General features: G+C 41.4%; 2 protein-coding genes across 9 annotated transcripts in view; one reads left to right on the plus strand and one right to left on the minus strand.

Annotated features, from left to right (window-relative positions):
• COL18A1 (collagen type XVIII alpha 1 chain) overlaps positions 1–2,348 on the plus strand; it is a 180,428-nt gene extending 178,080 nt beyond the window's left edge. For all 5 annotated transcript variants that reach the window (XM_039344199.1, XM_039344195.1, XM_039344197.1 and 2 more), the window contains one exon: positions 1–2,348. In XM_039344199.1, coding sequence (XP_039200133.1) covers positions 1–214 — 214 coding nt within the window. In that variant the 3' untranslated portion in view covers positions 215–2,348.
• On the minus strand, positions 1,298–25,537 carry SLC19A1 (solute carrier family 19 member 1). 4 transcript variants are annotated; one of them, XM_039344203.1, is made up of 6 exons: positions 25,154–25,537; positions 15,926–16,235; positions 8,212–8,968; positions 7,010–7,202; positions 5,242–5,383; positions 1,298–3,572 (listed from the first exon to the last, which is right to left on the minus strand). In XM_039344203.1, the coding sequence occupies exons 2-6, from the start codon at positions 16,100–16,102 to the stop codon at positions 3,381–3,383; spliced, it is 1,461 nt and encodes a 486-aa protein (XP_039200137.1). In that variant the 5' UTR covers positions 16,103–16,235; positions 25,154–25,537; the 3' UTR covers positions 1,298–3,380. The 4 variants fall into 4 exon arrangements, with proteins under 4 accessions (XP_039200137.1, XP_039200136.1, XP_039200135.1 ...); XM_039344202.1 differs by lacking the exon at positions 25,154–25,537 and adding an exon at positions 24,328–24,517; XM_039344201.1 differs by lacking the exon at positions 25,154–25,537 and adding an exon at positions 24,219–24,517.
• Positions 25,538–26,704: the final 1,167 nt, after the last annotated feature.

Below are 26,704 nucleotides of genomic sequence, written 5' to 3' on the forward strand. Positions count from 1 at the left end.
GCCTCAGAAGTATGTGTGGCATGGCTCCGATTCCAAGGGGCGGCGATTAACAGAGAGCTACTGTGAGACATGGCGGACAGATGACACCGTGGTGACTGGCCAGGCTTCCTCGCTGGCATCAGGCAAGCTGCTCGAACAGAAGAGCAACAGCTGCAGAAACGCCTTTGTCGTCCTTTGCATCGAAAACAGCTTCATGACCTCTTCCAAGAAATAGAACCCCTGAATGTGCTGATTGCAAGTGGAGGCCGGGAGTCCAAATGTTCCCCCTTCTGCAATGGGGAGCAGGCAGGGGATTCCTCCCCCTCCACCGTCAATCAGGATAATGCATCCAGCCAGTTTCATAATATAGCAACCAAGCAGATAAATGAACAAGAAAGCCAAAGAGCATCTGCCTATGATTTCCAGCACAGATAGGATGCTGTTTTTTTTGTTTTTTGTTTTGTTCTTGTTTCCTCTGAGTACCACTGCTGGAGGGGCTCAGGCACAGCAAGATTGTATGCAAGGCAGTCTCCAGGCAAGGTCAGCTCCCAAAATGGTTCTGGTTTCTCTCTCTCTCTCTCTCTCTCTTCTGCTCTTACAGTATGTAACATTTGATGGCCTTTTTCTTGTTATCCTAAAGCTTCCCTGACCGTCTCCCTTTCCCTCTTGCCTTAAAAGAGAAAACCCAGGTCAAATGGGATGTCAGAGATCTATTTATTTTTACTGATCAGTATAAAAGGGCTTCCCCAAACAGGGACATTTGGAAGCCCCAATTGTGAGCGTGTTAAATCCCAATCACTTGGCATTCAGGATACCATCTGCTCCTCTGTTAGGAGCTAAAGGAAACATATTATCTTGCTGAAAAATCCATGACCAAAATTAAGAGTTTTCTAGTCCCCAGGCAGGCTTTCCTGAATCTGCCCTGCATAAACCTCAAAAACATCCTTTTCCAAAAAAGTTGCCCTGGCAACTCGGCTGGCTCTGCCAGCTGGCTCAACTGCTTTTGCTTTTTTTTAAAATTTCAGACACAGAAGGGAGTAACACTGCTCCCTTCAAAGGCTATTTACAATTCCTGCTACAGAGATGCTACAACATCCTTTGCAAAAATAGGGTCAGAAGAGAGAGACAAAGAACACTAGTCGTTATGAAGCCCCATTCTCCCCATGTCCTTTAATTGCCCATTTCTTGTTCTTCCAAGAGACAGGAGTATTAAAAGGAACAGCCTTAAAGGTAATTTAGAGGTAGGATTTTCCTTAGAGGCCTGGAGGGAAGCAAATTTACCACAAAAAAGAATCTGTATTTGTTCCTTTATTGAGGATTTTTTTTGTTGTTAATTGTTAAAAATATTTTTCTTCTCCGCTTTGCAGGGAAGTTGCCTTTACCTTTGCCCAGAAACTGGGTTACAGCAAATTCTGGGGAACCCCAGAGTTCCCATTAGTTACCAGAGCCCTGCCAATCTTGTCCCTTGGCCCTGCTGATAGCAGCCACCCCTTGGAGAGAGAGTTTGTTCTATGCCGATCAACCCATTCAGCTTTAAACCTCAGCTACAAAACACCAGGGAGCACATAACAGGAGCAGTCTCTGGCTTTGAAAAGTAGTTGCTAGGTAACAGTAGAGTAGACAAGGAAGCCAAATGCACCCACAAGGAGCTGCTTTCAGCGCATCAGGTTAACTCAAATCCTGACAACCCCCCTCCCCAATGCCAGTGGAGGCTGGAGGTCCAAATTGGCTAAGTGCTGTTAGCCACTCCTTTGCAACCAAAAAGAGACCCACCCCTCCAGTCTTTGATTGTCTCTTCCCCTGCTCCTAACACTGGGGTAGGAACCATGCCTACACATTCCAAAGCATTAAAGCACACGGATATTTCAAGGGGTGGAAGCCTCTGGAACACAGACTGGTGTCGTATCTAAATGCTTTGTTCCCCTATAAAAGCATGGCTGGATTCCTGATCCTGGCTGCAGCCTTTTAAAAAGGGCAGGTCACAGCAAAGCAGCTTGACATCTTTCCTCTGCATGTAGACTTATGGAATGCTATGGAATGTTTGATCCACATCACCCGTCTTGCATTTTGGTGTCCAAGACTCAGCCAGGCTGAGGCTTGCTCCATACCCATTCATTTGAGTCGGTTTTTAAAAACCAAGGTGCTAAATTCCTACCTAAGCTTTGTTTTTATTGTCCTAATAAAATGCTATTACTGCGGTGGGGAAAATTTGTGCAAGTCATAACAGTCAGTTTTCTTACTGTCTACTGTATTTTGTGACATTTTAATGCAGTTTTAAAAGCCTGTGGACCTTTATATCTTTGTCAGTTGCGTGTTGTGTATTATAAACTGTTTTCTAAAGGCACTGAATAAAGGAAAGTATCCTCCTATGTTTTGTGGGTCTTTATTGAAATCTTAAACCTAGTCCTGGGGTAAAAGATGCTGCTGGATATCTGTGAAGCACCCCTGAGTTACTGGAATCCAGAGACGACCCAGGGCTTCAAAGCTATGACTCCCAAGCCACAAGACTTGCTGCATACTGTATTTTAAATAAAAAAAATATGCATTGTAAATAAAACTGCAGTTCAACAAGCTAAGAAATGCACAGAGGCTGCTGCTTGAAAATTCTCTGCTTATGCTTGAACCTACTTTCCTTTCAAATCGTGCTTTTCCAGCAGGGTCCTGAAGGGATTATGTGAGTTAGTTACATAAAAAATGGCTTGAAAAGAAATGCTCAGATTTTGTGAAAGCAGAGCACAAGCATTCATCAAAATGAAAGCTCTTGCTTTCTAATGAAGATTAGATTGTCGGGCTCACTTTGGTCCTATGTCTGCCAGTCAGTATTTTCATGAATTTAAGGGCATTTTGGGGAGAGGAGGTAATTTCATTCTTTGCAATATGCTTTCTGAATGTGGCAGATTACAATGACCAGGGTTCAATTATGAAAGGTATCTCTGTTTTCCTATAAGGGGGAAAAAGAGAAATGTGTCTCGAGTTACTAAGAGTCACATCACAGTACCAACATTAAAAGTGTCTTAGTCTCACTTGCTCTGGTGACTGGCAAATTTACATGACAGAACTAGGAACACAAGTGTTTAAAAGCAAATTCAAACAGTCATAAAATTAAGTGCTCAATTATAATATTGGTAAATATTTCAGTATACAGTAGCTTGGCTCAAGAGGAAAATGCCTGTAGAAGAAACAGGGAGAACTGTAGCTGCCAGAAAAGTCAACTGCACCAAAGTTGCATCTGAAACCAAGCCAGGTTTTCTCTGAACTTCTACAGAGATCCAATGTTCTGAAAACAGGGATGCACTGACTGTGATAAGTGCTGATTGTCTTGAGAGTTGCCACTGGTCTCATCTCAACTGAGACATTGCAGGAAAATCCATCTCCACGTAGTACACAGATTGTGGTATTTCTCAGGCTTTGGAAGTAGCCAGTTCCGGGCTTCCCTCCTTGTCCATATTCTCCTCAACTGGGCTAGAGAGTTCTTTGGCTGGTGTGGCCACTTCTTGGGGTGTCTTGCAGGAACTCTGCCTTGCCATCATGTACACAAATGACAAAAGATACAGTATGGCCAGAACAGTGAAGTAGACGAAGTAAACGTAGAACTGGAAGAGGAGAAAATGCATGAATATTTTGAAGAACAATACAGGGCTTTAGTAATAACTTTAATGCACAAAATAACTTTAATGCACAAAAAAAATGAAAGCATCAATCCACTTAAAGGGGGAAAAAATTAGAAATGGATCTTTAAAAGAGCAGTATAGGTAATCCTCGACTTAACGACCACGACTGAGCTCAAAATTTCTATTGTTAAGTGAGACATTTGTTAAGGGAGTTTTGCCCCATTTTACGACTTTTCTTGCCACAATGGTTGAGTGAATTATTGCAGCTGTTATTAACACGGTTGTTAAGGTGAATCTGGTTTCCCCGTTGACTTTGCTGGTCAGAAGGCCGCAAAAGCTGTTCACATGACCCCAGGACAACCGTCATAAATGTGAACCAATTGCCAAGCATCTGAATTTTGATCATGTGACCATGGGGATGCCGCAACTGTTGTAAGTCTGAAAAATGGTCGTGTCACTTTTTTTCAGGTGCCATTGTAACTTTGAACGGTCACTAAACAAACTATTGTAAGCCGAGGGCCTTGACATTGGATCAGCTCAATGGGTTCATTCAGTGTAGCATCCTACTGTCCACAGTGGCCCTCCAGACCCCTCTTGAAAATTCTACCTCCCCACCTGCTATCAGCCTTGTTATTTTTCAGTCATGCCCTACAGTACCTGAACACAAACTCCGGCCCTACCTAGCCATCAGCAGTCAAACCCAACTTCCTTCCTGAGAAGAGGGAAGAGGGACAGGCAGAGGAATCTTGCCACCTCAATGGCAGTGACGTGGAAAATTGGACTCTGCGTGAGTAAAGTTATGTTTTCAGCACCAATGTAATTTCAAACAGTTGCTGAGCAAGTGGTTGGGGAAGCGAGGACTACCTGTATATTTAAAGTATGAGAAAGATAATGCTGGTTTTCATAAGTAACCTGCTTTTGAACTTTTGTCATTCCGGCTTCTATTACCAAAAAGAGAGTATACTTACTTACTTAACTGAGATTAAGTTAGCTTCACTGACTAAACTGGGCTTAATAGGTATTAATGGTAGGCAATGTAGAGCCTCCAGCTTTTGGCACTATAGCCAATAATAATTTATTTGCCGGCCCTTGGACTGTGTAGTTCATCGACAATAAAATTTAAACTAAATGGAAAAGTTCCACTGTGGAGAATTATCTTTCTCCAGCACTGGAGATGGAGAATCCACCAATGGGTTGAGACTGTATTCCTGCCCAATCAGATCAGTCAGCCAAAGTTGCCACGCCCGTCCTGGACCACGAGATCCCAGTCTTGACTGATCTCGCCCACTGGACAGACGTGCAAGCTTGGCTCTTAGGCAAGTACAGTCTACCATTGGTGGATTTCATTTCCAGTAGCTAATTGGATTATTTAATTTGAATTAGATCATTGCAAATTCTAAATTTTTCTTCCCAAAAAAAGGCTAGAGATACCTAAATTCCTCACTGGGGAGGTATCAGGCCTTGTTGGGGACGGGGTCCCATCCCCCTCCACACAAACTTCCTTGGGTTTGTTGGTCAGGGGCAACTTTTATACGCTCCCCCCCATTCCACACACACACAAAACAGGCAAAGCACAGCCTTCCTAATAGACAGTTTCCACTGAACAAGGAGCAGCTACCATAACTGTAGGGTAACTTGCTCCTTTCCTTACCTGGGGATGGACTGGGAGAGCCAGACCACTCTTATCAGTTATGATGATAGTGATGATGGTTTTGAGAACTGTGGCTAGGAAAGTGTTGACACCAAACACCAGAGCGCAGAGTTCTTTGGACAGCGAAGATGCAATCTGGAAACTTCAGTCAGAAAGAGAAAACAAATGAGCTTTTCACGACTACAAAATAGCCTGAGCAGAAAGAAGAGAAACTGGGTAAGGACTCAGCTTTTTGCTGGATTCTGCTGATCTGCTAAAACATCTTTGCAAATGGGGGTCACCCACAATTGCTACCGTGAGTTTTATTTAAAATTTCCAAGTGTTACAGCAGACTCTTCCATCCACCTCCTGATATTTATAATACATACGCCAACACAATGTGCAGGATTACAGTCAACCCATCTGAGGAAAGCAAACTATGGAAGGGTATGGTACAGCAATACTACTGCTATAAATTTGAGGGAGTGTAAAAAAGATGTAAAAAAGATGTTGAGACTCTAGAAAGAGTACAGAGAAGAGCAACAAAGATGATTAGGGGACTGGAGCTAAAACACATGAGGAACAGTTGCTGGAATTGGGTATGTCTAGTTTAACAAAGAGAAGGATGAGGGGGGACATGATAGCAGTATTCCAATATCTCAGGGGCTGCCACAAAGAAGAGGGAGTCAAGCTATTCTCCAGAGCACCTGAGGGCAGGACAAGAAGCAATGGATGGAAACTAATCAAGGAGAGAAGCAACCTAGAACTAAGGAGAAACTTCCTGACAGTTAGAACAATTAACCAATGGAACAACCTGCCTACAGAAGTGGTGACTGCTCCAACACTGGAAGTTTTTAAGAAGAGACTGGACAGCCATCTGTCCGAAATGGTGTAGGGTTTCCTGCCTGAGCAGGGAGTTGGACTCGATGACCTCCAAGGTCCCTCCCAACTTTTTTTTTTTTTATTATTATTATTATTATTATTATTATTATCAATCATCGCACAGTCAGCCAGATGTTCAGACTGGATTTGGCATTTTGTCTGCCTATCGAGTCCTTACCCAGGACCTGGGATAGGCAGATGTGGATGTTTGATGATATTACAGATATCGTCGCAGGATGGAAGCAGTTCCTAATAAGGCCGCCTTTTGCAATTGACTAATAGCGAATTTGTCAATGCCAATTGTGTTCAAGTGGTGCTCCAGTTGTTTTGGGATTGCACCCAAGGAGCCTATGACTATTGGTACTACCCTTGCTTGCTTTTGCCACAGTCTTTCTATTTCTATTTGTAGGTCTTTGTATTTTGTTATCTTCTCCAGTTCTTTCTCTTCTATTCTGCTATCTCCAGGCACTGCCATGTCCACTATCCAGACTTTTTTGTCTTTCTTATCGGCAATTGTTAAGTCTGGGGTGTTATGTTGCAGGTGCTTGTCTGTTTATTATTATTATTATTATTATTATTATTATTATTATTATTATTATTATTAAACTATTTTCAGATTAGTTGCATTAACCCACTGGTCTGACAGAATAGCTAGAACATCTGATCCACTATTTTCCAGTTTTAACATCCTTACAAAAATCCTATATTATTCAGGAATATTGCACTGTGTTTGGAACCCGCTCCGCATACTCTGTACATGTATGTATGCAAGCATGTAACTTTACAGGCTTGTAAATGATAGCTCTCACTCCAGTGCTGAACTAGTTTCCTGGGTTGATGGAGGCTCTATGTATCCATTTTTACCAGTATGTAAATTTAGTTGTCAGTTCTCACCATCTTCACTCACATGGCTATAGGCACGAGAAACTGGTAGGAGCCCCTGAAAAGGACATAGGCCACATAGCACAGCCAAATATTGGCAGTTGTGTTCATCAACAACAATAGGCCTGCCTGGACTGCTGTCACAACCCCAATCACCAGTTTTGACCAGAAGGCCCATCGGATCTTCACAAAGCCAGCAGAAAAAGCAGTGATGGCACCTAGGAAAACACAAAAGTTTGTCAAGACGGGACAAGTCCTTTATAGCCATACGGGGCTCTAGTTTTCTATGCAATATTCTACCAAGGGATGAAGTAGGTATATGCAGCAATGTCATGGGGGAAAAAATATTCTCAAACAGAATTTGGCAACTTTTCTGATCTGGAATGCAATACTCTTAGCAATCAAACTGTTCTGCATCCATTCATTATAACTGAAACATATATCTACTACATGTATACTATTCAAGGAGGCTGGCTCACTTTCAATGGCATATATGTAGTAGATTTTGTCCAAGGCCAGAGATATGATGAATCAAAGTGAATGCACCCAGACTCATATGGATTTTTGGATGGTGTAAATTAATTTGGGGGGATAGGAATGCAGTTGCAAATTTAAGAGGATGTTAGGATTGCAGAAGAACTGTTGTGGAATAATATAAAAAGAGACATCTCAGGGAAATATCTGAGTTCTTTTTATATGGTGCTGATCACTTCTTCCAATGGTGTTTTTTTCTTGCTGGAAGTGATGCTTCTCTATCTTTTTGACTCAGATGACATGAACTGAGCCTGTGATCTCTGATATTAGTGAACCAGATAAGACGTTCATTTTACATGCTTGGTAACAGGGGAAGTTGCATACCTAAGAAGATTTGACCAAGCAAAAGAGCACTCACTGAGGGCTTAGCATCTTCCCCATGTTTCCCTACAACTTTCTATGCAAGATGACTAACACAGGTCATCTCATCATTCCCAAATGATTTTTACAACAGCTGCAAATTTCTTAGAACTACAAGAATGGGAATCAAAACCAAATAATTATAGAGTATCCATGATGACCTTAGTAGACATAAAGAACCTGTCTTTGCATTCAGATGCTTAGGGCAGTGGAATTGGATAGTCTACTTCATTATTAGTGGAGCTCTTGATTAGTCTCTGTTGGGGGCATAGCAGAGCGAAGAGATAAATACGTAAAACACAACTGCAGAGGGAGAGAAATATCCATATATACCAAGCAGGGTAGAAACAGCTTCAACTCCACCATTGTAGACCTTTCTATTGTCCTTGGCAGGGTATATTTCATTCCATAAAATATGCACATAATAAAGCATCAGATAGTAGCCAGCAGAATTGAATATCCACCAGAGGGACCAAAGTCTCAGCTGCGGCATTTGTACAATAGTCCTCAACTCCTTTACCATCCGGAATAAGATCAGATTTTTCCAGGAAGAGGCCTTATGCCACATGGGCTCCCCTGCCCCAGGGTTCATTTTGTCCAGTTCTGAAGGCGAGGTACCATTACACCAGCTCTTGTTCCTGTTGAAGAAGAGGCTGCGTTTCGGACGCTTCAGGAAGAGGGTCAAGAGCAGCCCAAAGCACATAAAGCCCAATGAGATATAATTCACTGTCATGAAAGTGGTGCCTCCAACTGTGACACAGAGTTGTCCCACCACGGAACTGGTGAAGACACCCATCAGCACTGAAGACCGGGAATAACTGGCCATGCGTTGATAGAGTGACGGGGTGACCAGGGTGAAGATGTAGGAGGAGTAGGCTATCCGCGTAGCCATCGTGATGCCATAGAAGAACTCCATGAACTGCATGGCAATGACGTTGGTACCAAAAATCAACAGAAGCCAGATAGCAATGTGGCTCAAGCTCTGTAGCACCAACATTGGCTTGTACCGCAGATAGTCCGTGAGTAGAAAGATGGGCACTAATACTGCCATGTAAGAGTACGACAGGACAGGTGTAATTTCATTGGTCACCTGCAAGAGAAAACCAAAGCGCAAGTGATTTATACTAGTGAGTAAACCAAAGAGATAAAGAACTCTAGTATGAAAGAGGCCACATGCACTTTCACCTGTATTCTAATCATCTAGGTGCTCCTCCTTCATAATTTACTAATCATTTGGGTGCTTCTTCCTCACATTCTCTTTTTCCTCAATAGGCACCAAGACTAATTCTAGGTACTAGCCATCCTGGGCTTGGAAAGCTGGAAACAAAACAACTATACAAGTAGGATCAACTGATGCAAAGACCTAGGGCTGGGCCTGGGGTATCCATAAGAGAAAGAAACCTCTACCGCCATAACAACTTGACGGCATTCTGGGTGAATGGAAATACATTGATCACTGGGCAGGACTGAAAGGAAAGAAAAACAGATTCACAACTAACATAGAAAATTATTCAATGCTACTAAGCTAGATTATGTCCTGGTTCATCAGACAAACTACTGTATTTTTATCAAAATTCCTAGGGATAAAACGGAGTTGTCCACAATGGAAAATGAAACAACAGCATGCAGCTTATAAAAGAAGGCAAAGCACCTTCAAAAAGAAAGGTTCCTGGTGGCTGAAGGGAAGAGAAAAAAAAAAAATCTTCATTCACATGTTGAAGACAATTGTTTGGAAGAATAACTGCCCCCCTCTCCTTCCTCCCCCCCCCCAGTTTATGGAAATACAGTGTATAGGAAAACTGAAAGCTGCTTTATACCAAATCAGACCACTGATAGCTGACTGGTAATATTTCTCTGATATTTCAGACTGGAATTTTTCACAATGTCTTCATGTCTTAGACACCCCTCTACCCTCTTAGTTTTTCCAATAGTCACTGATCTCCGCTCTGGTTGAAATCTGCATGTACTGTTTGCCAAGGAGGTTGATTAAGCTTCTTACAGTTGCCTTAGACTGGAATTTGAAGTGTTTTAGCCATGTCAACACAGCAGCAGGAGACTCTGAAGTCTGGCTAGGTTGAGGTGTCTTGAGTGCTCACCAACACTGCTCCCCCAAATCTCCCTCAGACAGCAGAGTAGAAGTATAGAGAAGATTAAATTCACTTTCAGTGACAAGAATGCCAAAAGAGTTTGATTCAAGAGATCTTTGTCCTGACCATCCTGTCATATCTTTTTTTTTAACTAGAAACCTGTAGAACTCCCTAGCCTGATATCTCCCAGAGGTATTTCTCTTCAAGCACGCTTCCATGAAATTTGGGAAGGTGAAGTCCAACTTTCGGGCATATTCCCGCGGGAAGAATGGTATGTAAGAATATACTTCAGGAAGAATGAATAATTCCTTTTCCATAACTCAAGGTATTATCAGTCCTGTGAGCACGGGCTCACTACAACTTGGCATTTGGTAGCTCATTATTCCTCTCTCTTCTACCCTCAAAGGACGTCTGTCAACTTGAGCCGTTTGTTCTGGTCAAGGAGTTTGGGATATTTTAGCAAAAGTAGCTGAGCACACAGTTTATAAATGGAGTTGATGCAGAATATATGAGGCCTCCTCTATCTCTGGATTCATATATCTATACTTCTAGATCAGGGATGGACAGCCCGAGCTCCAGGGATCAACTGACTGATGAACTGATTGACTTGCAGCCCTGGAGCCCATTTGAACCACAGCTGCTGAAAATCAGTGACATGATTTGCAGCCACTGAGGTAAGGAACATGCAAAAAAACCATAGCGCAAACCCTAGAATTTAGGCTTAAACTTAGTGAGGAATGCCCTCCCCAACTGCTCCTCACAAAGCCAGACAAAATACAGAGAATACATCAGTCCCACTGATAGCTATAGCTCTGCCCAATGTGGTACCCCAGTTCTTCGGAAATAAATAAATGAAGTCCTTCACCCTGCCATCATGAAATTCCTTTGAAACCCGTTTCCAGCCTTTCGCATCTTACTTATTCAGCTGTGAATCTTCTCTTATAACTCCATCTGAAAATGTCTTCTCCTATGGCTTGCCTATTGAGACATTTAATATCAGGTATCTTTTTAATATTAGGCCAGCCCATTTCTCTTACTGGAGAATTTTTGTAACTTGTTTATTAATTTAATTAGTACATGCAATACTTTGTGCAAAGGGAACAATTGTTCTTTGCGTTTTCATATTTTTAAGTAACTTTTATTACTGGCTGTTTTTCATGTTTCAATAGGTTGAGTTTTAAAATGATTTTATAAGTCTTCATTTTTGACTGAGAGCTGCCCAGAGTTGGTTGAAAGATGGGCAGCTATATAAATGTTTTAAATAAATAAAAACATGCCCCCCCCCCAAAATTCAGCTACTAGACTTTGATTAAAGTGACAATTCTACTCCACAACCCTCCAACCATTATAGCGCATAGCATTAAACAAAGAGGTATCCATAAGCCAGGAGTGATTCTGCCCCTCTCCCAACACACATCTCAGCATGCAAAGAAGTTGCCATGGATTAATTGACAACCTAGGGTGCACAGCAGTCAGGCAGAACAAAATGTTTGGGAACAGATTGCCTGCCTATGTGTGATTGTTTTTTGCCAAAACAACAAGAGCTGCCAATGTCCCAGAGAGACCTCGCAAAGGATCAGAAGAAAATAGACCTTGCTCAATACTAAAAGAAGATCAAGTGTTCAAATAGAAACTTAATGAAACTAGAGCAGCAGGTCACAGCCACCTACACATAGCCACTGCGAAAGTCCACCTTTGGGGAGGGCAATTAATTCCTCGTTCTAAGCTTTTGGTTCTTTAAAACTACTAAATAGAGAAATCCATAAAACATTTTAAGTATTTTAAATATTTTTTTAAAGAAACAAACCAGTAGTAGTATATTAGCTAATTGAGAAATTGGTCAATTGATTCTTAGGAAAATAGACTGAAAATAAATATTAATCTGTATTTAGAATGCTTATTTTAAAAAAATTCCTGGGATGTGACCAACCACATAATCATTTTTGGATATGCTTATACTTCTATAAAAATAGTTATACCCAGCTTTCTATTTAAAAATAAGTGGAACAATGTAGTATGTTACTACCGTATATGCCGGCGTATAAGACGACTTCCGGAAGCGCTAAACTCGGCGCCAAAGACGGGGGTCGTCTTATAGTCTGAGTCGTCTTATACGCCGGAAATACTGGTAGTTTCTGGCGTATAAGATGACATTCTAGGAAGGCGACTCGGCGATAAAGACGGGGGTCGTCTTATACACCGGGTCGCCTAATACGCCGGCATATACGGTATATTAAAAAAAAATCAGTATCTCAAGCCCCCATGAGTCATCCGCTACTTAGCAATAGCAATAGCACTTAGACTTAGTCCTTCACAGTGCTTCACAACCTTCTCTGAGCAGTTTACAGAGTCAGCGTATTGCCCCCAACAATCCGAGTCCTCATTTTACCGACCTTGGAAGGATGGAAGGCTGAGTCAACCTTGAGCCGGTCAGGATCAAACTCTTGGCAGTGAGCAGAGTTAGCCTGCAATACTGCATTCTAATACTTAGCATCTTTAAGGAAGAAAAAAAGAAAGACCATTTCAAACTACTGAAATTACAAAGAGGTATTTTAATTCTATGAATGAAGATGCTGAACTAGTATCTTGATTCCAAATAAAAACATACTTGTTTATTCAAATATAAGTTCCAAAACAAATTATTTCTCTCTGTGTGTGTGCGTGTTTGTGCGTGCGTGTGTGCACATGCACCTTCAAGTCAGTCTTGACCCCTGGAAACTGGCTGGTTAAGCCCTTGCAATTTTCTTAGCAAGATTTTCAGAAGTGGTTTGGCTTTGCTTCCTTTCAAGGGCCGAGAGAAAATGATTTAGCCCTAAGTCTCCCAGCTGGCTTTGTTCAAATTCTACTGGTCAGTGATTTATATATGGAGGCACTGAAATTGGGGAATAAGGAAGGAGTTCAAGAATGAGAACAGAGTCACAGATGACTTATGCTTTTACTCCCACTCTTCAGACTATTCCAACCCCACCCAACTGGATAAAACTTATACCTACTAAAATCAATTTGGCTATCAAATTAGAAAGACATGATCCTGGGATATTTCTGGAAACTATTAATAAAATGCAAAAGGTGAGGGGTGCTGCAAGTACTGGATTGCCCAACTTTGCATGAGAAGTTGTGATGATCAGTTTGCATTACAAAACAACGAAGATCAATGGAGAAAACCAACACTAAAATGTTTACATCTTTTGTAATGACTAAGTGGAATTTGTTCTTCTGGATTTGCCAGCATGAATGTTCAGCAATCCATTGTGAGGCATGGCATAAATGTCTCTTTCTCTCTCTTATACTCACAGGCACCAATGCTGTGAACACACTATTATCTACTAACTCTTCCGGCAAGCATTATTCTACTATAATATAACTGAGTAGCATAAAGCTTTATGACTGTAAGTCATCTTAGCAAGATCAACATAATCTTGTCTCTGAATGAAGAAACTTATTTCCTGGTGGCTGAGCTCTTTCCCTGAAATTGTGTTAAGTCCAAAAGAGTAAAAAAAAATCTGGGGAAGGAGGCCTGGCTAGTTCTATCCTGATCTTAGAGGAAGATAGTGTCCTTTATTTACAGGAAGTGGTCAAATAAAAAACACATTGTTAAGACTTGACTTTAATAAAGCTTCCTTTCATCTACCCAATAATGATTTCCAAACACAAGTAGAGTTTGTAAAGTAAAGATTTCAAAGGTGAAGTCCTTTTCAAGGCCACCATGAATTAGCCAGCTTGGAGAAATCAGAGAGCATTCTGCCATTCCCAAACCTTGAATAGGTCCTAATTTCAGATAAACCCATTTATAATTTCATTTAAAGAGTTAAGCTATGATTAAGCAAACTAGTGTTCTGACCTAGATGAAATCCTTTAACTTAGAAGAAATCTGTAGCTTTGGAACTGCATGAAGCCCCACCCTCAGTCAGTTTTGGCCTGGGCTTCTTTTCCAGGCCAGTCCATCATTGGGAGAATGATTCCATATACAGCATACAAAGGCACCACAGAGCTATGTTCTTTACAATTTTCTCCCTTTCCACATAGTACTGTACTGCTCGGGCTTTAACGTCTTGCCTTATCCAGTAGATCAGTATTGTCAATTTCAACAACTTTAGAACTCCCAGAACTGCCTAGCTAGCATGCTGGCTGAACAATTCACCCTCAGTCAATTTTGTGATGGCCTCAAAGATATCCTGTTATGATTCTTTGTCAATGATTGCTAAAAGCTAATAGCACAATGCCTTGTCATTCTGAGGTGCAAAACACATGCGTTTAAGTGTGTCTAAGTGTACTGTAAGCCCTCAACAGGCATTTCATAAGAAACTAAACTCCCCAAACTGAGCCCTCCTCATATATATGATGTAGCCTACAAAAATGTTAAATATGGTCTTTGGCCACCTCAATTTTACTCAATTCATGGAATTAGCTGGGAATAACCATTCATTTGATAAAGACAACAGTGCAATACTCAAAATGTAGCCTTCCATCAGCTCATCAACGGAGTCAGTACCACAGTTTGGAATCACAGCAACCAGCTTCAAGCAAGCTGGAGAAATTGTTAACTGATTTCACTAAATTTAGGAGCACGTCGAACTGTCTAATTCACATGACTTTCTACTTTCTATCACTGCCTGTAATTGGTACAAAGTATTAAATGAGGCAGAGCTACTACAGAATAATCATGGGGTCGCTTCTACAAAAAAGGTAAAATAAAATAACCCCAAAAGAGGAGGAAAACTTTACAAGGATTTATTTTTTAATATTTTTAAAAGTTCTAATGTGTACCATGTGATATCTTGACAACAACAAAGATTGTATCATGAAGCACAGCTTTCCCAAAGTGTGTCCTCCAGATGCACTTCACCACAATTCCAACCATAGCTATCTTGACTAAAAATGATGAGAACTATAGTCCAATCCATCTGGAGGGATCCAGAACGGAAAGAGTGATCACAAGAATTCACTTAAGCAATCGCATTAGGCATTTACCTTGCTAGCTTGCATTGCCAAACTATTTGCTGAATCAAAAGTTAAATCTTAAGCCTTCACTTCAGATTATCAGGGCGACTGGTAGCAGGTATGCTCAGTCTGAGACTCCTTTCAGTTTTATTTTTAACTGGGAGAAAAAGCAGGTTATCCCACTGCTTTACTATTTCAAATTATGTTTTAATAACTACCATTACTGCATTAATATGTTGGAGCAGAATGCATGCATACACATACCTTTTTTAATTTAACTCAGAAGCAAGCTAGCTCTGTGGAATTCTCTTCCCATCTCAGCCCTCATGCTGGCCTTTAGTCACAGAAAGTCTGTGTAGGTCTGTTTGTTCCTAACCCAATCATCCCTCTATGCCAGTAGTTCTCAACCTTTTTAATGCCGCGACCCCCAACCGGTCGTAAGTTGAGGACTACTCAACCGGTCGTAAGTCAAGGACTACTCAACTGGTGCAGCACCATTTGCAGAATGGGACTTTTGGTGGGTTCAGCAGGGCAGAGACAGCCTGGACAATTCCTATTGGCTTTTGAAAGCCAATAGAATTAGACTCTATTCAAGAGAGTCTATTCTATTGGCTTTCAAAAGCCAATAGAATAAAAGGGAGTAGCACAGCTAAGGAAAAGGGGGAAAAAATGGCGGACTGCGTTGTTTGGCGACCCCTGTGAAATGGTCGTTCGACCCCAAATGGGGTCCCGACCCACAGGTTGAGAACCACTGCTCTATGCTCCATGAGCCCATGATCCAAGAGCCAAATAAAAAGAAGGAAAAAAGAAGGATTTATTACTCCTCCCATGCACTGTAGCAACATCCTCTTTCCTCCCTCCACTGTTCCATTAACAGAGTCATTCCTAGCATTTTGTGAAAACTATTGCTGCTCGGAAAGTCTTCTGCAAGACCACTCAACACCCCACTCTTCACTGCATTCTTCAGACCATTGCAACTAATCTGTCCTGTGTGTGGCTAATACGTCAGATGATCTCACCTTTTCCTTTGTGAAATTCTTCTCAGATCCCAACAGGTAGGGTGTGATGAAGCTCTCCCCAGGTCTAATCTGGCTCATGAAGCCGTAGAAACAGAGGTAGGTAACAAGGTACTTCCAGCGTGGGTCTGGTGGAGGGTCAGGAGGCTGTTTTTCCATTTTTTCAGCCTCTTCAGACATAGCTCCCTGCTAGCTCCTTGGGCACTTTGAAAAGGAACGGATTCTTTTCAGTGAAGGCCCACAGTGCTGGATTTATTCTTTGTTCAGTTTGGGTACAAACTCCAACATGCAGAGGTATGCCTGGCTGGTATGTCTGAAAGAAAAAAGGAGAGAAGGTGGCACCTCAGGAAATTTCCTGGTGAGAACATCACAAACTAATCCCTACTTTCGTCTCGTCAGGAATGTGTTGGCTTTGCAATATTTCCTGAACAAAACCATGCTCTCTTTCCACAAATGTCTTCTACGGTCTATTAAATATTTACATGATAACCAGTGACCAATACAGTGGAATGTTTCAAGTCAGCCAGATGAAAATATTCAAAAGGGGGTTGGGGGGGGGTGAGGGAAATCAAGGGAACCCAAATAAAGAAACATGGAACACTGTGGTGAAACAAAGTTTATTTAGCTGGATTGCTGTTTTTATAAATAACAACTAATACTAGTATCATTTCTTCATCTACTACACTTAAGTCTTGTCACTGAAACACACTTTCATTACACAACCTCTCTAGGACAGATTAGAAGGCCAAAAACTTAAGAGCATACAGCAGGGGTCTCCAAACTTGGTCGCTTTAAGACTTGTGGACTTCAATTCCCAGAATTCCTCAGCCAGTATGGCTGGCTGAGGAATTCTGGGAACTGGAGTCCACAAGTTTAAAGTGGCCAAGTTTGAAGACCCCTGGCATACAGGGTCCCTCACAGTGGAGGAATGAGTTGAATTACACATAAACTCAATAGTACAATACAGAATAGCATTCTGTCATACTAACTTCTGATAATAGTATTGTACTAATTACCAATTTAAAAAAACACAAAGTTGACTTTGATGTTTTGCGCCTTCATTTCGTATCCACACTTTTCTTGCCAATGCAGAAATATTTTTGTTGGCTTTTTTTGTGTGGATTTCCCTGTCTAGCTTAAACTGTTGGGCTATTCTGAGAGTGTCTTTCACCTGTGTTCCTCAAGTCTGATTCTGTCTAATCTTGAAACCCAAGGAAGGTCAGTTGGTGCTATCATACCCTTCTTCTAGTTTTTTATCTATTACTTCATGTGCTAAGGAGGGATAGATGTAAATAGGGATATATGTCAAAGAAGACAATGATCTTGTTAGGAGCCACATTTAAGTCTTGTAGTTTTGTCAAAAATTGTGTGGATGATGTGACCGTGCTGTTTGAGGGTGGGTTCAGGAAGTTTAACCAAGGATGGGCTCCAGCTTGGAAGACTAAACCCCTGGTCCCGGTGAGTGACCCCAGATTGTATCCCATCACAGTATCCTGAGACATATACATTTGCCATCATTCATTTACTAAGAAGTGGTTGCCCCGGCATATGAGTTAGTGGGGAAATGATCAAATATATCTGTTAAGAGATCAATATTCTAACTGGATCCCACCTTCACCCTTCTCCAGCTTAAACTACATTATTTTATTTAGTAGTTCCTCTATTTTGGGTTTTGTTCAGATTTTACCCATTGTCAGAAAAACTATTCTCAAGTATTACCCTCTCTTTTAGAGTTGTCTTAGCATATCCCTTAAGGAAAAAATATGAAGTACAAAAGACATGGAGATCTCTAGGAATTACTAATACACTGTTTTTATCTTCCTCTGCTCTCTGTCTTTAAAGCCTGAACTTGCTGCCCCTTTCTGTTTCCTAAAAGACTGTTTCTGACTGCTCTGGAAGGAGAGTGTTTATGACAGTGGTGGCGAACCTATGGCACGCGTGCCAGAGATGGCACTCGGAGCCCTCTCTGTGGGCACACATGCCGTTGCCCCAGCCTCGCCTCCCTCGTGACCCTCTTACCAGCAGCCCCCCTGGAGGAGAGTCGCCCCTGAGTGTGGCCCACGTGAAGCAGCGCAGCCAAGGACATGGCAGCCAGGCAGCATAGACAAGACTCTGCTCTCACGTCCCATCGTGCACAGTTGATGCTGCAGGGCGTGGGCAGAGGGAGTGGCTGGGCTGCCTGGGTGATCTGCGGAGGGCCCTGGAGGCAGTGAGTGGCCCTGCGAGCAGGTGGGGTGGGGGATGGGGGGCGGAGCAGGGGGTAGAATGGGGCCGGGGCCAGGTTTTTGGCACTCGGTCTCTAAAAGGTTTGCCATCACTAGTTTATGATTTTGCAAAGGTTCCAGGATCCAACCAGTCAGCCTCTTCCCAAAGTTATGGAAAATGAATAGTTGAGTTCATCATATCTCTCTAAGATCTTTATAATGTGCTCGATCCAAAGGATCAACAAAGTATATTAGCAGCCCCCTCCTCCAATCCTACAAAGTCAAACTTAAAAGGCCACAATAATTCCTTTTATAAAAAGAAACCATCGGATGCCACCTCCTAAAATTCTGAAATCCAAAGTTGGATTTTTCTCACTACTGCTACATATTAAATTTAGCCAAAGGGCTGTTTAATAAGAAAAGTGGAAGACTAGATTTAACAGTTCAATTATTGCTTTTCAGTTTATTTCCTAAATAAATAAACAGCACATATGAATATTAGAGGTGACCACTTCAGAGCAAAGTTCAGACCTGCTTAATTGCACAAGATAGAAATAATTTAAGTCATCCTCCAAGTCAATACACATGTCATTTTATTGCGCTATGCTTTATTGTGCTTCACAGATATTGATTTTTTTTTACAAATTGAATTAAACCTTTTTAGCAATAATTTTGTAATTAAGTATGCATTTTGTTTTTTAGACACAATGCTATTGCACACTTAGTAGACTGCAACATGGGGCAAACCTAACTTTTATATGCACTGGAATCACAAATTTGTGTTACACGAACCCCGCAGTATCTGTGAGATATGCCTGTAGTTACCTTTATCTTGAAAACAAACCTTTACTCTGATTCAAGTATGTTGTATTTTATGGTCAGCAATTTGATGCTAATTAAGTCTTTATTATCCATTACCTTTTTCCTCTTAAGTGCACCCTGCACTTAAGCCAGAGGAGCCCAACCCCTGGCCTGTGGCCCACTACTGGGCCGTGGCCTCTTCAAAACCGGGCCATGGGAGAAATGGGCAAGTGTGCACACATGAAGCTCCAGTCGTGTGAGAGGCTAACAACCAGATGATTGCAAAGGAATATAAACTCTTCATTTCCCCCTCCATCCCAACCGTCCAGTCAGAACTGAAGAAGCTTCTTGGGTGTGCTGTGCAGGCTCTGAAGTTTTTCTTGATAAAAAATACAGGAAGCCAGAAGTTGCCTTCAAGCTTTATGTTTTTATTCAGCTGAACAAAGACGGGCTCCTCTAAAAGAGAGAAAACCCCGAATGTCAGAAAATCCCTATTTTTATACTTTTTTGATTGTATAAGCAATTCACCCAGCAAAGCTGACACACATAAGATAAAGACTTCACCCTGTAAGGCTGGCACACTGTAGATAAGAAGGGAGAAAGCAGACGTAGCTAAAAATGTTCCCTTTTGGGTGTTTCCTTAAGACACCATATGTTCCTGGGTCGATTAGAATATTTGCTGTTTTCTTTGCTGTCCTTTCATGACTCTGCATCCATGATTCTGCAAGTGCTCAAAGACAGCGGGGCCATAGGAAGTATCCTATGCTATCCCCTAATTCCAGTCAACATAATAGAAGCAAAACGTCTTCCTGAAGGAAAAATCAAAGTGCAGTTGCCTTTTGAAAAAGCATCTTTGAGGCAACTGTGACCAGCCTGACTGCGAATCTCCATAAACATTTAGTTGTATGTGAAAGAAGATACCAACACAATCTATGCTATCTTATTAGTAAATTTCTGTAATAAATACCCAACTAGATTTTGGCTTGCAAGAGCTAACCAAAGTTAGGCTTGCTTAATGCATGGATGAAGAACCACCAGGAAACAGCAGGGCTATAAACTAAACTGAGAAGTCTTCAAAACATTTCAGCAGAAATCAGTGGTAAACCAACTTTCAGTATGAAAAGCTACAGAGACCTCACTGTTATGAAGCCTCCAGAGGCTGACTTTGACCCAAAGCAGAGCTTACATTACATACCATTAATTGAGATAAAAGGGGCTTGATGCCAATGTAAACAAGAACAGGATTTGTCCTAGTCTGAAATCCTATGCCAACCTCCTTTAAGCAAACTCAATGCACTTATAAAACCAGAGCAAATATACTCCTAAATATACTGTTAATTTTTTCAAGACATTTTTGTTTGGAGGACATAGAAATGGTGTCCTTCAATAGCCATTAAAACAGGCATTAAGACTAACACAAGGAAATAAAAATACTGGATAGACTTGAACTTGATAAGTGTCCTACAGAAATCAACAGGTCTGAATTTTTCACGACTAACAAGCTTCACAGATTCTGATGCTATCAATCTATTCTGTAGTATGAATAAATCTGAATGTTACCCAATGCTGTTGTTCTAAGTTAAATAAAAAATTCTATATTGCAGTAAAATTAAAATAATGAGTTTTTTCAATGTGTATAAATTGAAGGCACTTTGTCTTTCTCCACCCAAACACACATGCAGGCACATGGAGCAGTTTTCTAGTATATGAGGGGCTGCCACAAAGAAGAGGTGTCACGTTATTCACCAGGACAAGAAACAATGGTTGGAAACTGATCAAGGAGAGAAGCAACCTAGAATTAAGGAGAAACTTCCTGACCGTGAGGACAATCAACCAGTGGAACAGCTTGCCCCCAGAAATCATGGGTGCTCCATCACTGGAGGTTTTTAAGAAGAGAGTCACTAGAAAGTCACTTATCTGAGTTGGTATAGGTTCTCCTGCTTGAGCAGGGGGCTGGACTAGAAGACCTCCAAGGTCCCTTCCAGCTCTATTCTATTCTATTCTATTCTATTCTATTCTATTCTATTCTATTCTATTCTATTCTATTCTATTCCATTCTATTCTATTCATTCAGAACAAAAATGCATATATCAGGAAACTCTTTCTCAAAAAGATAAGATCACCTAAATTGATATCTGAACCATTAACTTCCAACTGAACTTTTAACCCACAGTGGTAAAATGAGTCACTCACTTCCAATAATGAAAAGCACTCGAAAAATATGTTCCTAAAAAAACAGCAGATTTAAACTAAATGTTTATCCTACTTCCTTTAATTTGTAATCAACGCAAGTTACATTTTTCAAGCAATCAAGCAGGGCAATTCTATGGCCCTCCTATTCTGGCAGTCACTATGGCTTAGTTACCCCAGCTTGATGCACTTGATGTATGAAATTTGTTTTTTCCAGAGCACACAAGCCCCTTCTTATATTAGCTGTTCTGAATGCCAGTTTGCTACTGGCCCCATTCAAAACAGAGGCCGACCTTTTCAAAGGCCATCTTCTCCTGCGCGATCTCACCAACTGACTATGATCGCCCAGCATCTGAAGCAGTTTGCATGCACTAGGGAACAAGGCTTCTCTCTGGCGCCAGCCATAACTGGATGACCATGGAGTCCCTGAAGAAGGATCGGGGTATGAGTTATTTCCAGGTAGCGCGATGGATCTTATGATGGCGAGTGAGTTTGGTTTGCCTTTTCCCTGAAGTGTTTTTAGGGTTTTATTACTGTTTCTTTGGCTACCTGCTTGATTATTTGGATTTTCTTTTCAATTCTAATATGTAAAACAACTAGAGTAGCTTCTGTGCCTGGGCCAGCATTTTGCTGAAGTGTACGTGTAGGAGGAAGCAAAAAAGGGCCCCCCTTTTTTATGCGCGTCACATGTGATACAGGTAGTCTTTGACATACAACCATTCGTTTAATGACCGTTCAAAGTTACAACAGAAGTGAAAAAAAGTGACATGACCAGTTCTCACGCTTATAACCATTGCACCACCCCAGTCACATGATCAAACTATAGGTACTTGGCAACCAACATGCATTTACAATAGTTGCAGCATCCCAGGGTCCTGGGATTGTCATTTGCAACCTTTCCAGAAAACTTCTGACAAACAAAGTCAATGAGGGAAACCAGATTTGCTTAACAACTGCACGATTCACTTAGCTCAGAGGTAGGCAACCTTGGCTCTTTTATGACTCGTGGACTTCAACTCCTAGAATTCCTGAGCCAGACAGCCAGGAATTCTGGGACTTGAAGTCCACAAGTCATAAAAGAGCCAAGGTTGCCTACCCCTTACTTAGCTGTAGTGATTCGCTTAACCACCATGGCAAGAAGATAATAAAATGGGACATGGCTCCTTAACAACTTCCTTGCTTAGCAATGGAGATTTTGTGCTCAATTGTGGCTGTAAATTGAGGATTACTTGTACACATAAATATGACAAGACATTCATTGCACATTCACAACTGCCATTTTGACTTCATTCTGAATCCCCATCCTTGCAGTTGTCTCTAAAATAAGTTAAATAAATGAAAATTGTTTTCCCATAACATACAAGATGTTCATTTTGTCTATTTAGTTCTCCATATTCCCTCTGGAAATTCATCTCTTAGTGCTGGTGGATTATTTTTAACTTTCAAATTATTTTTTCTCTGTTAATTCCATAAACATATTCTTTAGTTTCCTTTTTTCTATAGCCACAGTTCATAATCTATCCTGGAAATGAGCTCCCCCATCCTGCTACATTTTTGCCAGATTCAGAATTGTGTCATTTGTCCTACAGGGTTTCTAGTTTAAATATGTGAAATAAACAATTTAAAAAACTGCCCAGAAACCCAGCCAGGAACCAGACAGCTAGATAAGGTTTATGGGGCAGCGTCGGGAAAGTAATAAACACAAAGGCAACAGTCAACTAGCTACCACCTGCCAGGTCATTAGAAGTGGCTTAACCCCAATTAATCCTAGTAAGTAGCATTTATGAGTGATTGCTTGCACACCTTGCACATCTATGCTTCGTGCAACAAAAATCACAATTCAAGACTAAGGTATCTATTGTAATAAAAGAAGAAAAAAACAGACATTGTTTAGCATGGGTATTAGTGTTTTAACTTGGCCTTGCCTTCTTAATCACAAAGGTTGTCTCAACCTACCTAAACAGGACTTTCTGCCTTTGTCTCAGTCCAACAATTTTCTAGCACAAAGGTAAAAATGTGTGACCCTAGAAGTTAATGAACTGCAAATTCCATCTCCCTGACTTAGCAGGGCCAATGGTAAGATATTAAGAGATCCGGAGTACACCAACATCTGGAGGTGTTCATACTGTACTGTCCATATGCATGCTAGCACAATCATGTGCCAATTCTACAGCAGCAGGTCTAATCTGACTCTTGACTGGGCCATATATGCTACTGTGCATTATTGGCCAAAATCATAAAGCAAATCAGGATTAGTCTCCTTCGTTCTGTAGAAAAGCCAGCACACAGTTAACACTCATTCTGGCCTCGTTCCAACAGATCACACAGATCGGTAGACAAAGTAGCCTGTTGCAGCATTAACAGATCACGGAGCACCTTAAAGACTATATTATAACTTTATCATGCATATACTGCAACTACAGTCCAACAATCTGAAACCACACTTGAGGAATAAATCTTATGAAATGCAATGACATCTGTTACAAGTAAGGACAAGTTCAGGTTTTCTAGCCTATCAAGAAGGCTAAAGCCTCTTAATTTAGCTAGGTTTTTCAGCCATGAACGCTGTTTTGTTATTAATTTTGTTATTGAGTGTCCTTAAAATATAACATTAGTTGCATTTGATGAAGTGGGGTCTTAGCTGAACTTGCTGTTTAGAATAACTGTTGAAAGATGCCTAATTATTTTAAATATTCCAATTTAGTTGCCTTTGATATACTACTTTTATCCAACTTTTTAAAAATGTTAAGAGGCACAAATGGATAATTAAACAAAACGTTTTTAATTCATAAGGGGCAGCTCCCACTCCCAAATAAGATAAAGCTTTGAATACAATCACTTGCCCTTTCCTAATCTTCGTTTCCCAGTAAGATTACGGCTGTGCATTCCGGACCAGATGCTTCGTCCCCTGTATCTTCTCTTTATCACAGAAACAATTAGCGGGGAATGCAAACGCGATAAACTAAATCCCTATGCTCGTGTTATGCACTATAGTCCAGTTTAGTGCAAGTGTACCATATTGCACTTCTTCTGCACCCAGTAAACAATAAGTGATCACCATTCCCACGCACCCTCCTTCCCTCATTAAAAAGATAAATAACCTGGATAAGACACTTTGGTGTCCTGTAGCTTCCGGGTGACCCGTGGACATTCTCCGCCAGCCTAAGCTGCTCCTTTCCCCCGACTGGCCTGCGTGGTGCTCTGCTTTACCTCACTCGCTCAGTCCATTGGCTCGGGTTCAGCCTTCCTCTGCTTTCTTAACGGGGCACGACTCCCGCGATTACTGCACGAGAGACATCCCTCACTGCAGACTCTTGGCGTACAGACCTATAGTCCAGACTAATCCGCAGTTGCCGCACGTGGAAGGCGGGAGGGAGCCACAGCTCCTGGGAAGTGTAGTTCTTACTGTGGGCAGGCCACTGCAAGAGCGCGATTAAACTACCATTCCCACAATGCAAGCGGGGCAGAGAAGGCACAGTAGAAATATGTAAACAGATCCCACTCCCTAGTACTTTAAATCAGCTATGGTTCGGTGACCCTCTCAAGTGTTGGTCTTCGAAAACGAAACCTGTTGTCAAGGCGGCAGCAAAATCAGTGTTTATTTTGCCAGCTAATGTTCGACTAATGCCTTGATCTTTTAATCACGGAAAAGGAAGCGTCCTGTTTGGAATAAAGTAATAATCGCGCTCCCGAATATTGTCACTCTGTTTTTACTCTCCGGTTGCAATCCAGAACCATTTACTTGGTGATAATTCTGTGATTATATTCGTATAACATTGGAAGCCGCAGACTCACGTTGGCTTTGTTTATACAATGGGCTAAAACAAAACGAAGAACACTTTGCATTGTTATAGTCGTGATCCATCTCCCTAAGATTTAAGTGACCTTTAAAATGCAAAGACGCTTCTGTTAAGATTACGCATTCGTTTACTTTCAATACGTTTTTGCTTCTTTTTCTCCTTTTAAGATAACACGTAGCAATTACAAAGCACACAAATGGAAAGGGGAAGAAGGACAAACGACATATTTTACTTACAATTAAAGTAACACAAATGGCCACAATCCATCTAATCCTCTCTTTAATCCAGAGTCTAAAGTTATCTGAGTGCACCTCTAATGTTGGGGTGAAGATAATTCCATTTCCCGGTTCTTTATCATCAATCGGTGCCTGGTTGGGTAGTGAGGTTGTTGAAGGAGTTTTATAGTCAAGGCTTGCCAAAGAACAACCCCTCTGTACTTGAATGAGTTACTTCCCTGCCCCTGTAGCCGCTGGACTTGTCCACTAGAGTTCACAAGCGTCCCATCTTTAATCCTTTAGCTGATTAAATAAAATAGAATTGGTGTACAGTTTCTCCAACCTGAGACAAGCTTGTCTGTTGCGACTGACTCTTAAATTTGCATTGCAAAGGAATAAGAACACCCCCCAGTCGACCTTGACTCCTTTTGACTGCTTTCCCAAGCAGCTTTTTTGGTGGCACTCTCTAAGTGGCTTATTGTTGTTTTCTTCGCAGATATTTTTCAATTCCCAGGAGTCACCTGTACAAAAGCTTCTCTCTAGACTTCCCAAAAAGAGAGAGAGGAGGAAAGCAGAGCTCAACTTTCAATTGGGAGATAGGAGAACGTTTTTGCGTAATTCTTTAACATCATTCTGAGATGTATCTTTAGCTTCAGACGCAGGAGGCTTGTTCTTCCTTATGGCAGAAAATAAGGATGTTAAAAAAAGGGTTGGCAGTTTATTTTCCAGCTACCCTGCATTGGTCAGTTTCAATCATTTCTCCTTGCTTCCCCTAAACTAAGAGTCCACTTCAGGACTCCCTCTACTCTGGAACAATTTTTCCCAGAGTCTTCCGGAAGGGCATCTGGCCAATAAATGCTCAGCTCCATCCAGTCTCACTGACTCCACCTGGAATTAAGAGATTAGAGAGTTGTAAAAAAAGGGGAGTTTTCCCATAGGGTGTTTAGTGTGTGCATGCCTATGCCTTTATGTCAGTTTTTGACTCTTGGCAGCTGCCTGGAGAAACCCCCTGAAATTTTCTTGGCAAGGTAGTTCAGAAGTGATTTGCCCTTGCCTGCTTCCTATGGCTGAGAGAGAGAGTGATTGACCCAAGGTCACCCAGATGGCTTTGTGACTAAGGCAGAACTAGAACTCACTGCTCTCCTGGGTTCTAGCCTGGTGCCTGCACCACTGTACCAAATAGTTCTTACAATTATCTTTACTTTGTATTATTTTAAATTAGGAGATTCTGTGGAAGAAGGGCAGATAAACCACTTTAGAGAAATTCTGGAAAGTCCCTTTAATGATGCATGGCTTAATATATTATTCCAGAGACATGCTGAGTGACTGGCTACCTCAAACAGGTATCCTAAGATGTTGCTTCATAACTGTTGCAGCTCTCTTCCTGTGGCCCACCAACCTTCTGGAGATCCAGATGGCTCTAACCTTACCAGCCTTAGGCAAAGCACTAAAAAGCCTGACTAACCTCCAGATGATCCCCCAGAAGTGACCTCTGTTAGTTGATTGGTTTTAATGTTGTAGTAGTGGTAGTTGTTGTAAGTTGTGAATAATTTCCAACCTCTGACAATTGCT

The sequence above is a fragment of the Crotalus tigris genome, unplaced genomic scaffold (genome assembly GCF_016545835.1).
Source record: "Crotalus tigris isolate CLP2741 ecotype Arizona unplaced genomic scaffold, ASM1654583v1 scf7180000017899.1852299, whole genome shotgun sequence".
NCBI lineage: Eukaryota > Metazoa > Chordata > Lepidosauria > Squamata > Viperidae > Crotalus > Crotalus tigris.

Bases quoted from the DNA above. Each gene is read 5' to 3' on its own strand.
- SLC19A1 (XM_039344203.1), bottom strand. From the start codon at position 16,102: ATGTCTGAAGAGGCTGAAAAAATGGAAAAACAGCCTCCTGACCCTCCA. The intron at 8,969-15,925 runs GTGAGATCATCT...TTTCTCTTGCAG, and splicing joins AGAATTTCACAAAGGAAAAG to GTGACCAATGAAATTACACC. The intron at 5,384-7,009 runs GTGAGTGAAGAT...TTCTGACTGAAG, and splicing joins TTTCTCGTGCCTATAGCCAT to TTTCCAGATTGCATCTTCGC.